This window comes from Nothobranchius furzeri, chromosome 1 (genome assembly GCF_043380555.1).
Source record: "Nothobranchius furzeri strain GRZ-AD chromosome 1, NfurGRZ-RIMD1, whole genome shotgun sequence".
In the NCBI taxonomy this organism is placed as follows: domain Eukaryota; kingdom Metazoa; phylum Chordata; class Actinopteri; order Cyprinodontiformes; family Nothobranchiidae; genus Nothobranchius; species Nothobranchius furzeri.
Genome location: NC_091741.1, coordinates 91,471,621 through 91,487,441, shown reverse-complemented (window position 1 = coordinate 91,487,441; position 15,821 = coordinate 91,471,621). Strand labels below are relative to the sequence as shown.

At 41.1% G+C, this 15,821-nt stretch overlaps 1 protein-coding gene across 1 annotated transcript in view; it reads right to left on the bottom strand.

Moving 5' to 3' along the window:
- Window positions 1–6,759: 6,759 nt before the first annotated feature.
- slc43a3b (solute carrier family 43 member 3b) overlaps window positions 6,760–15,821 on the bottom strand; it is a 36,516-nt gene continuing 27,454 nt past the window's right edge. The window contains exons 6-15 of the mRNA XM_070551426.1: window positions 15,045–15,091; window positions 14,890–14,966; window positions 14,335–14,427; window positions 14,110–14,249; window positions 10,252–10,361; window positions 10,010–10,153; window positions 9,755–9,862; window positions 8,119–8,305; window positions 7,922–8,045; window positions 6,760–7,846 (exon numbers count right to left, since the gene is read on the bottom strand). Of these exons, the coding sequence (XP_070407527.1) occupies window positions 7,745–7,846; window positions 7,922–8,045; window positions 8,119–8,305; window positions 9,755–9,862; window positions 10,010–10,153; window positions 10,252–10,361; window positions 14,110–14,249; window positions 14,335–14,427; window positions 14,890–14,966; window positions 15,045–15,091 (1,132 nt within the window). The 3' untranslated portion in view covers window positions 6,760–7,744. The remainder of the gene's footprint in view (window positions 7,847–7,921; window positions 8,046–8,118; window positions 8,306–9,754; window positions 9,863–10,009; window positions 10,154–10,251; window positions 10,362–14,109; window positions 14,250–14,334; window positions 14,428–14,889; window positions 14,967–15,044; window positions 15,092–15,821) is intronic.

The window sequence follows — 15,821 nt, the reverse complement described above, 5'->3', positions numbered from 1 at the left end:
CTTCTCTTTAATTTATGATTGTAAAAGTCCATCAAGGGACAAATGCTGCAAATTAGCTACAGCTAATAACATTTTGCTGCACACACGGGGATGTGGTTTTACTGTTTGTCTTTGCACTTGTGTCTCTGTTGAAATAAATGAAACGAAATGATGATTGCTATTTCCTTTGCTGCTTTATAGAGTATAACCACCTTTTCTCATAGATCCTGTGACAATTCCTTTGCTTGCCCCATGACAACAGAAACTGGAAACATCAGTGCAGCTCTGAGTGGAAGATGCAAGGGTTTGTCAGGAGCCGAAACACTCAAACACCTTTTAATCACCAAACAGATCCCAGGTAAGGTTGGTTGCCTTTAGCAGCCTTTCAAACCCACATGTGTCAGGTTGTGTGCACGTTTCAGGTCACAATCACTGGGGTGTGTAAACTGTGACACGGTCATTTTGGTATTTTATTTTGTCATGGTGAGTTAAAATGAGTTCACATGTTTTTCCGTAATAAATGGCTTCACAACATCACTGACCACGAGAGAAAAAGCTTTTTTGTTTTCACTCAAATTTGTGAAATGGCCAAAAAATGTATAAAATCCACCAGGGTGTGTAAACCTACTGGCACAAGTGTGCTCCGGTGTGTGTGCTCCCGGTCTCACATGGTGCTTTTAGAAGAAAATAAACGTGTGTATCTACATAAACGCCCATATTTGGCTCCTAATACTCACCCTCCGAGGACACATGAGTCATAGGGACTCTGGTATTTGAACTGATGTAAACACGGCATGTTCACGTGATCCTGAATTAACATTTATGACTCTGTCTCCCATCCATCCATCCATCCATCCATCCATCCATCCATCCATCCATCCGTTATTGTTGATCCAGAGGACAGGAGCTTTCTGTACTTCTCCTGCTTGATCCAGCAGCGTCCCACAAATACAAACATAACGTTGTTAAAGACCCTGGATGCAGGGTTCAGAATGATTCCTAAAATATTTGTCCAAATGGAGATGATTATAGCAATTAGAAAACGAGGTTTAAACTTTCCCCATCTGGTGTTTGTGGTTGATGTGAGGTTACATAAACACAATCCAAGGATGAAAAGTCCAACAGTCCTCCCAAAACTGAACTATTAAATAGAGTGTGAAGTTATGACTCAGAAATGTGGGTGTCCTCTGGGACAGTTAAGGTCTGACAAGATATTGTAAAAAAGACAATGAGTCATTTGATAATTAGTGTCAGAGGAGAAGCTGAGATGTGCCTGTTCGTGTCTTTGAAGGCCTGGAAAACAGTTTTGAGGTCATTTGAAGGTCAGAATCATGCTTCTGAGATGGTTGCATTGTGTAAACAAATATGAATCTAAACTGTGAGACATTACAGAATTCAGCATGACAAAGTTAAATAAATAACAGTAGAGAAGAGAAATTCTGTCCATTTATCTCAGAGTTTGACAATCTGCATGTCCAGATTCAAGCTTCAAGGTGGATTCTCTGTCTGAATGCCTCACTGAGGTTAGAGAACGGATGCTCTCTAACTTCCTCTGAGGTTGTAGCTTTTGGTCCTCGTGTGGGTGTTGTGCAGTTGACCTGGGCCCGCTTGTCCTTTTTTTGAAATCTGATGTGACATCCCTGGGTGTAGTACTGGACAGGGACCCAATCTTCCATTATCAGTGCGGTGACTAAAGTTTTTATCAACTGAGAACGATCTCCGAGGTAAACTCTTGCTATGGAAACAAGATGTTGACGTTGTAATTCATGCTTTTATTACGTCGAGAGCTGAATACTGTAATTCTGTGTAGCTAGGTGTTTCCAGTCTCACCTCCGGTTGGTACAGAATGTGGCTGCATGTCTGCTCACTGGGAGGAGGAAGATGGAGCACATTACTCCAGTTTTGGCTTTGCTGCTGGTTGCCTGTCCATCTTAGAGTCCAGTATAAGGTGATTTTATGGGCTTTTCCAGGTTCGCTGACAGGATGCTCATGGAAGTTCAGAGAACGAGACGTGAGCTCAGAAGACACGAGGCTTTTTGGTAGAGGGTCCTCAGGCTGCCACTGCACATTAGGAGGGCATCTCCTCTGTGATCTTTAAAATCTCTCTTGAAAACCCATTTTTATGCAGCTTTTAACGGCACGAGAGTCTTTGTCTTTGCTAGGTTTCTGTATGGTGCATGTATGCACTTTAGCTAGTTTTGTACTGTTGTAATGTGCTATAGAAATAAAGTTTGATTGTTTTGAAGTAGAAGAAAAAACATCTCCTAATAGTGTTAAAGCATACATTCTCAACACGGAGGCAGTAGGAGCACGTCTGCTCCACCCTCACAAAGGTGAAGCAGAGCGTGGACGTGAACTTCCTGCAGCAACTACAGAGGTTTGGTCTGATGATCCAGTAACTGGTAAACGTGCGAGCTCTTCCGTCACCGTGTGGTTTGGTGCAGCCACCAAGCAGGGCAGCAAAGGAGAGAACCAGGAAACAGGTGGGACATTTCACCACACTGTTCCATCTTTTTGAGTTGAGTTCTGTCATGTGTAATGTCAGCAAATAAATGTGTGTGTGTGTAAGCAGGGAAAGCCACACGTGGTTAGAATAGTGAACAATAACATCTGCACTGAGAGCACTACGACTTCCAGATCCAGATGAACAAGCAGGTGCTGAACTACACCACAGGGCCAGGTATCAGGTCTTCAAGTGTTTTAATGTATTTCTGTCAACAATAAATAAAAACATCACATCACCTCTTCCTCCACTACAGTGTCCTCATTCCTGCTTCATACTTCTGTTCATTCTGTTTATAAATGCAAATCTCAGTCCGAGCCAAAGCTTTGTAGTTTGTGTCACTGCTGCTCAGATTGTTGCACGCAGAGTCACCCACCCACCACTCTAAACCCACTCTGGACATATGGCATTAATGTGAATTTAGGGCAGTTTTCTAACTCATTTGATAAAAAAAAATTAAATAAAAAAATAAAAATAAAAAACAGAAGTCCCTGAGTGGGGTGCGGTTTGGACCAAAACCTGAACTTTATGGGCTAATATTTAGTTACACCTCTCTCAGGAGAGGCATGTTTGCCTCCTCAGATGGGGAGCTCTTTAGAAATGCTAGAAACTATCACTGCCACCACAGATGTTCACCAGCTTAATAAAAGTCATCTGTGATTTTTAGAATCCAATCGGAGTGAGAAGGGATTTATTCAACAGTCTTTCTGGCACATCTTTGTCTCGTTGAGGCATTTGTTCAGATTCAGAGATCATTTGTTGGCTCTAGCTGCCAGACGCAGACGAAAAACAACTCATTTTGGACTTTTTTTCTTCCTGTTGCACTAATTACTTGAGATCTGTGTGTCATAAAGACTGCCTCAGTCAACAGATTTAGTCCAATTAAACACATTTTGCACAAATCAACTCATTAACAGACGGACTTGTTTTTTTTACCTTCCTCTCCTCCCTCCCTCAGCACTATTCCTGTCATGCGTTTGTGCAAGTTTTTATTTTTGAAAGGCTGAAATCACCAGTGACGCAGATGTAAGGGAGGAGGAACCTGTCACCCCACACACACACACACACAAACTGTACATGTGACAGTTTGTGTGTGTGCATCAACTCTTTTTCGGGCTCATTATGTGTTGGGGCACAGCAGGTGTTGTGGAGGAGTGTCTGGGATATTTTAGATGCCACACCCTGGGTGCTAACTCTGCAGAAGTCGCACTGCTGCTGCTCTAAACCCCATTCACATTTTCTGAATAGACAATTCATCCCTTCGTTGCATAAAATACTATTTACATTCTTGTCATGCATCTTTATTTTCATGCATTCTCTGTAATGAAGTGTAGATTTAAACAGCAGTGATGCTGTGACTGATCTCACATGCAAAGCTCTGGGTGACTGGTGTGCAACCTGCTCCAGTCATCTTCTTGTGAAAAGGCCAGATGAATAAAAAGCTACATTTATGTATGAATAAACTCAAATGTGTCATGGAGGATTTATTTGCTTTGACGCAGCTCCCCCTGGAGACAATAGAGGCTTGGTACAAGCTTTACACGCGACTTTGGCTGAGAAGATAGTGAATAATATTTATATTTAAGTTTATGATTAGCTATGATAGTTTTAGCATTTTTCCGCATACTTTTTGCATTAAGTGTTTTCTGCAGCTAGGTGTCTTCCTTTCAGGGCCAGAATGGGCTACGACTGGCTTCATGTTCAAAAGTGATCTCAAAATGCAGCTTAAGTGTAAGTTTGCTTCTGCAGCTGACTTACGGCGCGGATTCACTCCAAACTTACCAGAGAATATTTGCTGCTGTAAAAGCATAAGATAAAGTTTAGTGAAGTTATCTCAATCTGAATTCATAATAATTTCATAGAAACAGAGAAAATCAGTAAAAAGCTATTTTAGAAGCACATTTAAAAATATGCATTTTTATGTTTATGTATGAATTGTGTAGCGTACCCAAAGGCCAAGTATTCACACAAAAATGGTCAGAAATTAACTTTTAATTTCCAGACACAAACTGCGTCACACATCCAGGGACGCATTACATCTGTCTGGCCTCCAAACAAGAAAAGCAAGGACCTACGACCTCGCAACCAAATAAGTTAGCCATAATAAGTGCTGGCAGACAAGGCCATGCGAAAGACGAGACTTTCTGCATTTTCACTCTGAATCAAGTTCATCTTCCTTGAATCATAAAGGACTTTACAACTGTGTATAGGTTGATATAATCAAATGTGTTCAATAAACAAGATGTTTAAATCACAAAGTGTTTGAATAATGTGTGCATTAATCAATGATGAGTTCAAACGAACATTTTTCCTGTAATGATTCATTTCAGACTTAAACTACACCAGATCAGTAGTTGATTTAACAGGTTGATCTACCAGCATACTCACACATAAGATTAATATTAAGGTTTTAACATTCACTTCACATAAATGTGTAAAAACATTTCCACTTTGCACTGAGAGTTAACCTCTCGGAGTATCTGAGTGAAGGTGTGATTTCTGAGGTGTTTTGGTAACGCCTTTTAAACGTGTCGAATTCTGATTTGTCAAATTTATAAACAAAAATTTTATAAATACAGGAATCACTTCCTGATCTGGTTGGTTATCCCTCTGCCTCCTGGTTCGGCCGAACTGGTGAGCAAGCATTTGGAACCATCCTCTATTTTTGACCCCAAGGTCAAAGCCTCTCTGCAACGCATGCGAGTGATATCAGACAACGGCTCTTTTAAGAGCCACCGAACAGCCTCAGACGCAAAATACACTCCAGCATCCTGCCATCATCTGAAGATAACCCAGACTACTCTGAGCTGTCTACGGGCTCCAGTACCTGAGGTCCACACCATCGGCAGTGTCCATCTCGACCTCCTGACCCCCTGGATCGCTGGAGGATCTTCACACAAGGGCGCGTAGGTCGGCACAAATTGTGTCGGATGGTTTTAAAAATAAATTTTATTTCATCAAACCATACAGCCAAATTGATTTTATAACCCAGACACCACAAGCTGTCTCAGAAAGGTTTTATTAAAACATCTAGCTCCCGTTCCATTCATCATCTGCTATCTGTACAGCCATCATTTCATTCATACCTTGTCATGTATTTTTTTTTTAGTTTAGAAAAATAGAATTAAAATAATTTTTATACTATAATCTTGACTCAGTCTGAATTAATATAAAGTGCGTTCCCTGAATAAGTCAAACTAAAGTCTTCAGATTAAAAATTCAAATTCATATTTATATGGAACATCACATCTTATTGATCATTTAATATATATGTAGCCAATCCTTAATGCTACAATTGAAATACATTAAAGTGCAAATGAAAGATTATTTTTTATCTCTAACTAGGAAGCCAATTTTCTACAAACACGGGAGAACTGAAATCGCTTTTAGTTAAAAATAAAAAATAATGTTGGATTATAATCTCTTATAGGTGTCATCAGTCTGTACAAATGGGCATTTTCGTGGAGATGTTAAGTGTCCCTAGTTGTAAAGGTTACGGGCCCATTGTGGGCAGCAGTAGCGTCGGAAGGTTGCAGGTTCGATCCCAGCTCTAGACAGAGAATTCTGCTGTTGTGTCCTTGGGCAAGGCACCTAACCCACGTTGCCTGCTGATGGTGGTCGGAGGGACCGGTGGCACCTGTGCTCAGCAGCCTCGCCTCTGTCAGTGCGCCCCAGGGCAGCTGTGGCTACATCGTAGCTCATCACCATCAGTGTGTGAATGGATGAATGATACATTGTAGTGTAAAGCGCTTTGGAGTCCTTACTCTGAGAGGCGCTATACAAGTGTGGGTAATTTATCATTTGTGGACATTAAACATTGTTTTCTGCTGCTTCCTGATTGGATGAAACAAATCCTCCTAGAGATGTAGTGATTGTATTTTTCTGTTATCTCATTGATGCTGGAATGGAGCATCCACCGTAGGTGCTCAACACCCTCAGATACCTGCACTGGTAAAATAAGCCACAAAGTCCTCTCTGAATTAAAATATCTAATAATATATTTCAGGATTAATAGCAGCATTGAAAAAAGCTCCCATTATGTTTGTTGATGTTTATTATTGTGACTAACCTATGGTAAATCATCATTACTAAAAAGGAAATGTATTTTATTTCCTAGCTAGTCTATTCGAAGCTATTCTGTTATTTATTTATGTAGAGCTGCAGGGTGAAACCCCAGAATTAGAGCGATAAGATTCAAAATAATAAAATAAAAATCTTTATTTTAACAAAACATTCCTAAAAGTGGATAGAAAATATGAACCCAGTCCAACAGAAAATACTTTAAGTATGTTTTTATTGTAAAAAGAATGTGATGTTTTATGTAAAATGCACACTTACAGGACATACTTCCTGACGATGTGGCACTTCTTAAACATACCACTAGGTGGCAGCAGACTAAACTTTATAAAAACAATAATTCCCTTTTTTTTTTTTACAAATCAGTGGCTACAATTCCTTTTTTGAGGCACAATGAGGTTTTGAAATCCTTAAATTAAGCTTGTAACAGGATAATAAAATACCTGTGTTGTTTCCCAGAACACACCAAACTCCTGAGACGTCACATGCTTGATCCCTTAGAAATCACCGAGTCCTTCAGTCGTGATCCCTCAACTAAAAACATTCAGTTTGACGACAGAATCTAAAAAATCTGATTCACCTTCACGTTTCGAATCCCTGCTGTTAGAAAACAAAGCAAACTGTAAAAACATAAACCAGGCGGAGACGTCCCAGTAAACAAACAAAACTGTAAACAGTAACGGTTTGATTTAACGCTACATCGATATGTAAAAACAAACAGATTTGACTAAAATACTCCTGAAAATACATACTTCTGTGGTTCTGTCAGCTGTTTATTTTACCTAAAGCCTTACTGCTATAAAATTAGTTTCATTGCAGCTTTAACACTATTGGTGTCATTTATATCAACAGAAAATGTAATTATGTAATTAATTAACGTATAATTGTGGTTTCCCTTTCAGAAGATAAAGTACAAGATGACATTTCTGAGTGTGTCAGAGCAGCAGCTAGTCACCGTTTCTGATTTGTACCTTCCTTCGTGACACTGATGGATGAAAATGTCAGATATTCAGTTCTGTTAGCTGGATAATAATACTGAGTGTAGAAAAATAAATGCGTTTTATTTGTAGAATGAGCCCCTACCGACTGAACTACATCTAAAATCCCTGCTTTAGTTAGAAACCTGACAGGTGAGCACAAACTGGGGTGTAGAAGGTTTGACTGAGATGAAGTGAAGCTGTTTTTTTATCTTCCGGCTCTCTGAGAGGTTGCTGTGCGACAGTGCAGGTAGACTGAGAGAGGATGGATGAACGCCAGCAGGCTGAGGATCGTCAGGCCCACATTCACCTGAAAAAGAGAAGAGGGTTCACAGCTGGGAGCCAAAGTAGAGACAATAACAGACGCAGGTAAAGAGGAACTCACGTATAATGGATCTCCACCCAGAACTCCCTTCACCAGAGCAAAGCAGGGATACTGCAGCAGAGAGAAGACCGCAGACAGAGCCATGACCAGACCGTACAGCTTCCCAAAGTGGCACGATGGAAACCTACAAACACACAAATAAAGATGTTACATAAGATACAAGTTTCTATAACTCCCTACAGCTGTGCGGTACTCACGCCACACTGATGAAGGCGGCGTTGCCTCCATACAGGAAGGAGCGGTTGAGCACCTGCAGGACGAAGGTGAGGTACTGCAGTGGCAGGTAGGGAGTGGAGGCGCACAGAGAGAACAACACACACTGCAGCGCCGTCAGGAAGAGAGAGAGAACCGAGGCCCGCAGGTCGGCCTCCTGCTCGCTCTCTCCTGCAAACACACAAACGCTCGTGTCAAACTTAAACGCAAATAAAGAGTTAGTGAGGAATCAGCAGCTTCTGCTCAGCCCTGTTTGTTTAGATAAGAGTCACAGCAAACGTCATCTACCTCAAAGTCCAGGAAATAAGACTTCAGGCCTTCAGCAGCAACAGGGGCCTCATTTACAAAGCTTTCTTACACCTGGAACAGGGTCTGAAAACTTTCCACGCACACTTTGTTATTTATGAAGGAAAACTAGATGTGCTCAACTTTTAGGAAACTTTGGACTTGGTGTAAGCACATTTTGGAGATGGTGAGATGTTTCATTTAGGACACATTTTCAGACTTGTAGACACACACACACACACACACACACACACACACACACACACACACACAGGTGCATTAACTGTGTCACGTGCAACAGAGCACCTATGAATAACACCGGTAGAGTTGCACTGGTCGGGTTTTCCTTAGTCAGAAGTTCTGACAGAACCGTCTTGTTCCAGCTTCCTGTCTTATTCCCACCTATTCCACCTTCCTCAGGATCCACTGATTTCCCTCTTTCCTCTTCACTCTCTCTCTTTCTTAACATTTTTTCTTTTAAATCGCAATTGCTTATTTTTGCTCATTTTAAATATATTTTTAAACATTTTCTAAATGCTTTTTTATATTTTTACATTTTTTTATTTTTTGTTTTTGTGAAGCGCCTCGTGATTTTTATCTTGAGAGGCGCTATAGAAATGATATTTTCTTCTTCTTCTTCTTCAGCGAGGAAGACGTTTGTTTGATATGAACAACATTTCCTGCATGAAGCCCTTTTGGGTTAAATTAAAAGTTTTCTTCAAATATTACCGTTAGACCGGGAACAGACAGCGACCCCTCCCTGAGCACCATGGTACCACTTTTATCACTAGGATAGATGATTAGTGCCATCTCAGCCTCCATCTGACCACTTCTTCTAATACTTTCATTTATTTATTTATATCCGCTGATCTCTCTGCGGCTCTGTAGCTCACCGCTGCAGCAGCACGTCACCGCTCCAAGGGAATAAAACTTTTTTGCTGTGCCTTTGTCATGCGCCAGAGCGTGGAATTCCCTTTTGGTTGTCATGGTTACCTGTGACATGCCATCCATAAGCAGGTTAGGGTTAGGGCACAAAGAGGGGGCCTGCGGGCCGCCTTTTGAGGACCACTGGTTTAAGGTTTATATAAAATCACACATGACAGGCATGCTGTATATAAAACACAAAGATAATCTATGAAGTGTAAATAATAAAAATCATCCAAATTCTCTGAGGAGTTTTGATCAGCTGCTAAGCATCAAAAACTGAGAAATAAAATGTTCAAAGAACCTTTCTTGAGTGTTTTTAACATCCTGAGAAAACTAATATGCATGTTATTAGAGAGAGCGTGATGTATGTCAGCACTGGTGTGTTTTAGAAGCCTATTTAGTGTTTACCTGCAGCTCGGGGTTTGCCCTTGTGTCGGTCCATGATGAGGCCGTTCCAGGGAGCACACAGCACGCCACACAGCTGGGTGATGGCAAAGGCATTGGTGTACCTGCTCACTGCAGACACAGAAGGAAAGATTAACAGCTCTTTGGGAGCGCTACTGGATAAATAAAGCAGAAAATGAACCCTAAAAGGGAGAAAGTTAAATGATTCATCCAAAACCATAAAGGCAGTGTGACCCTGGTGCGATACGAAGCTCGTACCCAGAGAGGACTCTCCACCCGTCAGCCTCTGCAGCATGGGGTTGAGCGTCCCGATGAACAGGTAATGTCTGAGCTGCATCACCGACAGCCAGAGCAGGTGCCACAGGAAGAACCTGGACAGGAAACACTCACGGAAACTCTTCTCTGAGAGGAAACACGCGGGGAAGCCAAACGGATCAGAATTACAGCAGCAAACCAAGACAAACTCATTATTTAAAATAAAAACTTTCATGAAGCGGAACCTTGTTTTTTTGGAGCATCTTTGTTGAGCGGAGCTTCTTCTGCTGCCGTGCAGACGGTGCCGTTGGCTGCTCCTTCAGCACTCACAGCCTCAGATTTACCACAGCTCATCCTACATGAACAATGGATTTAGATAAATAACTCAAAAGCTGAATGCTTCTTCAACAGAATTCTGGCCTGCGATTTCTGACCCATCACTTGAAAATGTGCTTTTCTTCTTGTATGACATCACATGACCTCTTGTAGGGCAAACACAGTCTGATGCTTCTCTTCCTTAGCTGTAACCAGTGCTGAAGAGTTTCAACCTCAGCTGAAACAAAAAGTACCTCTGGTGCACAACGAGTGTCTGAGTCGAGCTGGTTGTTACAGATTCCCATGAATTCAAACAGAACAGCTTCATAAACGCTCAACAGGTCCCTTTAACTCTAAATTAGGCAAATGTTTACTTTAAAATAAACAAAAAGCTGTTTCTGAAATAGTTCTAAAACCTCTTTATGAAATTAAATGTGCATTTTATATTTGTGTTATTTAGGAATAGAATATGATTTATTATATATCTTCATTGTGAATGAGAGGCACCCTGCATTATTCATTCAGTCACCTCCCATAACCACTTTTTTAGTTCAGATGTAACTGGAGGTGGTCCACTCTCCCATCAGGTTACAGCTTCATTTCATCTGAAACTAGTTCAGAGCTTATCATTTACTCTGGAGAAACAGAGGTTAATTCGGCTTGGATTGAGGTGCTAACGGGCAGATTGAGAGAAGCCAAGATCACAGTAAGCTTTTCATGTCTTAAAACAACTTTCGTGTAAACACCATCTTATACACCTTAACACTGCCATTAATTACACATTACACTGTTCCTGCAGGAAATGTCTCAGGCTGCACAGGAAGTGCTACGGCTATTTGTTGCTGCTACGGGTGATAAAAAGTTAAATCCTCGGTAGGTAACTAACTCAAATATGAAAGCAATGTTAGAAATATAAAATACATTTGTACATAGACATACCTGCAAACTCGGAGGGTGTGAAAAAGGTGACGACTACAATGCCCCTCCAGGTCTGTGGGGTTTGTAGTGGCCTGCTCTGACATTTATATACTTCTTGTTGGAATAATTAAAATAAACTAATCAACATACATTTTTGCAAAATGCAAACCATTTTCTACCACGAGGTGTAGACAGTCTTTGCTTCACAGAAAAGAAAAAATATGCCTGACAAAAATGATCAAAAATTATTAGGATCATCAAATATTTTTAAGAATTATTATGAGACTAATTCACACTCAGAACACCAAACATGGAAACACCTGGAAATATTCCAATATTCCACAATACTGTAATCATCCTTTAAAGGTTATAGTTATGGGTCATAAATGCAGCTGCTCTGATGAGTTTGTTGTGATTAAACGTGCAGAAAGAGCTGCAGCTGCAGGTAAATGTAGCTTTATCTCAGCTATCTGCATGAATACTTGAATAAACCTCTGCTAAGGGCAAATTGCTGATCTGACTCTTTAATGCAGCAGAAATGTTACAATATTACGAAATTATCTCATCACGCGTTTCTCCTCCAGCGTCCTTAAATCTTCTGGTGCCCAGATCCATTTACTGGGGTTGGTTTAAAACGAGTAAGGCTGTAGCATACTGGCGGCCATGCCATACCAGAAATAGTATTTATGTTACTAATATTACTGGAGGTCTTTACTCCAAACTCAACTCCAAAACAAACAAAAAATAAAATGAATGCTACTAGCCTCTGGAAAAATCTGTGAAGGTAAATCTGCTAAAGTCCTTGACAGAAAACTGTTATTTAGTGGTGATTTTGTTCTATTTGATGAACTTTAAGCTCCAAACCGCTGCGAGAAGTTAAAGCGACAGCACTCATACTCACTGAGTGCCACTCTGCCTCGTCTGCAGCATGCTGTCTGACTGTGATTGGTCAAATGATGACATGTGACTAACACACTAGAACAAAGATTGTTTGTGAACAAGAGGAGTCCCCTCTCCTTTCTCTGATTGATTTCCATAAAGCCGGGCGTACACTGTGCGACTTTTTCACTTTTTTGAGCCGATTTTCCAGTCGTGCGAGAATCCACGACATCGGGGCGAGTTTTGCGCCGAGCGGTCGTGTAGTGTACAGGGGGTTACGAGAGGCGATTAACACCACGTGACCAGCCGCCGATCAGCAGTCGTGAGGTCGCAGGGACTTCTGGTGTGTTTAATATTTCGCTCGTCCCTCGTGAGGGTATCGCACTGTTGAAGCGGCGCTGCGAGCAGCTGCGAGTAGCTACGCTCCAAAAAGTATCAGAACCGCTCACGGCGCATGCGCGCGCAATCCTGCATCAACGCCGGTCGCTCGCTATTTCCCTAATAACACACGCTGTTCGTTTTTATTTCTACATTTTTTTTTACTCACAAAGATTGTCAAGAAAGCGTGTTTGTCGTGTTCATGTCAAATTAAACTGATCACAAAACACAGATTCACTTTCTTTATTTCGTTTTCCTCATCCAACCCCCATAAATCCCTGTGTGTCCTCCTGCAGCACTCCCGAAGGACAACAGGCAAGACAAAAAAGTCTGACTTGTTGAGTAAAAACTGCTATTTTTAGCACATTTTTAGGGCCGACGTGTTGCTACCAGACGTACAGTGTGAGCAGTCAGGTCGCATGCGAGAACTGGGTCGTACAGTGTGAGCACACGACTTGTGAGATCTGCCCTGCGAGGAAGTCGTACAGTTTGAGCTGAAGCTGAGTGCTACGAGTGAAAAAGTCGCACAGTGTACGCCCGGCTTAAGAGTGGCTGAAACCCATCGCTGAAACTGACAGAAGAGGCCCCCTCCCTCTAAACAACGCCACATTTGGCTTATAAAATGGCAATTTTCGCCAAAAAGCGACAAGTTTGCAGGCATGAATAGAGAAGATATTAATTGATCAAATGTAATTTCCTCACCTCAAGGGAAACTAGGCAATTTTGAATTGCTTTTAGCACCCACAGTGTTCATTTGTAGAACTGAAAGCTAAACCCATCTCCTCGCTGTGCGTTCGTCTTTTCAACACCTTAATCTAACAGCTGCAATGTCTCCCAGCCTTCCTTAGTGTCTACATAATAAGGTTGTTATTTAAGTAAGTATCCCTTTATTATGAACTGGCACTCATTATTTCAATAAATCTGCTGTGATCTCTAGTATGAATGAATACACTGAGTCATTTTCGGTGGAACTAAAGCTCTCGTGTTCCAGTTTCAGGAAGTGGAAGTCAGTCAGAGGAGTTGGGGGGCAGAAATCAAGTCTTACTCAATAATATTCAAGATTTTCAAACATCTCGTCTCTGACTGGCTAGCAAAAACACGACTCTTTCGTTGTCTCCATGTGCTCCTCTTGGGTAAAAATGCCACGTTGTTGTTTTATCTCCGCAAATAACACAAGCCTGAAGGAGTTCTGCTGTGTGGTGGAGTTGCTAATGAAAATGTTTAGTTTCTACTAGCCGAGCAATGCTCTGCTCTCTCCTGGACGCTAAACCAACAACAGCCTTCCCCACTGTGAGCCAACATGGGTGTGTCTATGAATGCTAATCTACAGCGTGATGTAGAGCTGTGTGCTGTTGTTCTGTCTCTGATGTATCACTGTGGATTTTCTTTCGCCAGCTAATGTGGCACATAGGGGTAGAAGACCATTTTAATGTTTAACCTCAGAGTGACCGACCATATTTAAAAAAGAACAAGTATTATACGTTTCTCTTTTAATCTCACCTTTAACATCTCCTTTGAAACATGTTTAAATAGGTCCTTTTATGTTTCTGAGCTTTATTTTCTCCTTGCACCTGAAGCAATTGTTCAGAATGTATTTAGGATTTATTTCATACCCATACGTGTAGCGATCAGGCAGCGGGTAGGGGATGAACTTTCTGGGCAGCAGGAAAAAAGTCCTGAGGACGTGAATGACGCTGCAGGAGGAGAGGAAGAGGAAGGCGGCACGAAGAGTGATGCCCGACTCGTGTAACAGCTGCAAAACAAATAGGACAAGGTGGAGATTATTGCCACTCAGTGGGATTACCTCATTCCATCCTGTTATTTGATGATTGAGTCACCTTGATGATGAGGAAGAGAGCTGAAGAAGAATCAAATGCCCCATTATAAAGAGTAATAATGGTGGAGCGATGAGAGCCAAACAGGTTTCCAACCTTCACAGGAAACAAAACCAGACTGATTAGAGCGACTCAGTGAGCGATTCAGTGTGGAAAAGTAAATCCGAGGATGTTTTTCTCAACTTGACGGTAACATCTCTAACATCTGTTTTCCCTGAGGAGGTGAAGCAGCCAGTAAAAGAGAGTTTAGGGCAGAAACTCCACTTTTCCCAAAAGAACACTGATATCAGGACATTAGTAATCTTGGTCACTTCTACAAAAACATTTAACAGAAAGCGTTTCCTTCAGAGGGTGAGTCCTTGATGAGAAGGTCCAGATCGTGGTTTTCTTTCTAAAACCTTTTTTCTTTGTAACATCAAAGCGCTTATGGAACTTCAAAGAGCAGAAAAAAGAAACATCCTCACATCTCAAACATAAATCCTGACTCAGTGAAAATGCTACAAGGAAGCAGATTAACCACGTGAAGAATCAGATTATTATGAAACCAATCCGAAGTACCTGCATGTTAGTCATCAGAAATAAGATTCCTCCCACTGCCAGGAGGGAGAGAGCTGGGAAGAGCAGGGAGGCGAGAGCTGATGGAGAAAGAAAAGAGAACGTTTCTGAGATTTTTATCACAAAGGAGAAAACACACTCAGATTATCGATATTCACCTGATGAGGAGAAAGCCACCAACAAAGTACCGATGGTGTAGAGAAATCTGGATGGGACACAAACATTTAAAACTGTGATGCTACCAACCACAAAAACATCTGTAAATATGAATTTAAAAACTGCTTCAGAAACATCTGGACTCTCAGACACAAAGTCACAACAAACTCATTCACATCCAGATTAGTGTCGTTTCAGCTACTTTAATTTCCTTTTCAGGATTTATACTGAAGCCCGTTTCATCCCCATCTTTACTTGACTCTTTGGTTGTTTTCATTCCTTGGCTCTTTTATTTTTCTTCCACATTCTTTAAGTAGAAACATTTGGATGAATGTTGAACCAGTTTTTTTTATTTTATTTATTACCAAAACAGAAAAAAAAAACAATACCAACAAATAAAATGAGGTTTCTCAAACCAAGAAAATGAAAAAGGAACAAAAAGATAAAAACGTATGTTATCTGCCCCTTTTTAACTAAAATGACATATTTACAGTGAAATAACAATAATTATAACTTGGCCTACACAAAGCAATTGCTTGACTGGTTAGCTAACCCGAGTTCAATTCCAAAGACTCAGGTGGATTTAGAAAACCCGTGCATGAACTTTTATCAAGTATGAGGAGGTATGGAGAGTTTGGTTTGGGTGTGTGAAACCTGAGCAACAATAAATAAACCCGATCTCCTGGCATGTCTCCATCACAGAGAGCATAGGATTCACACCTCATCATGGTTTTGCTTGTGCCTGTGTTAGAAAGAATCAGTGCACGAACAGATCATCT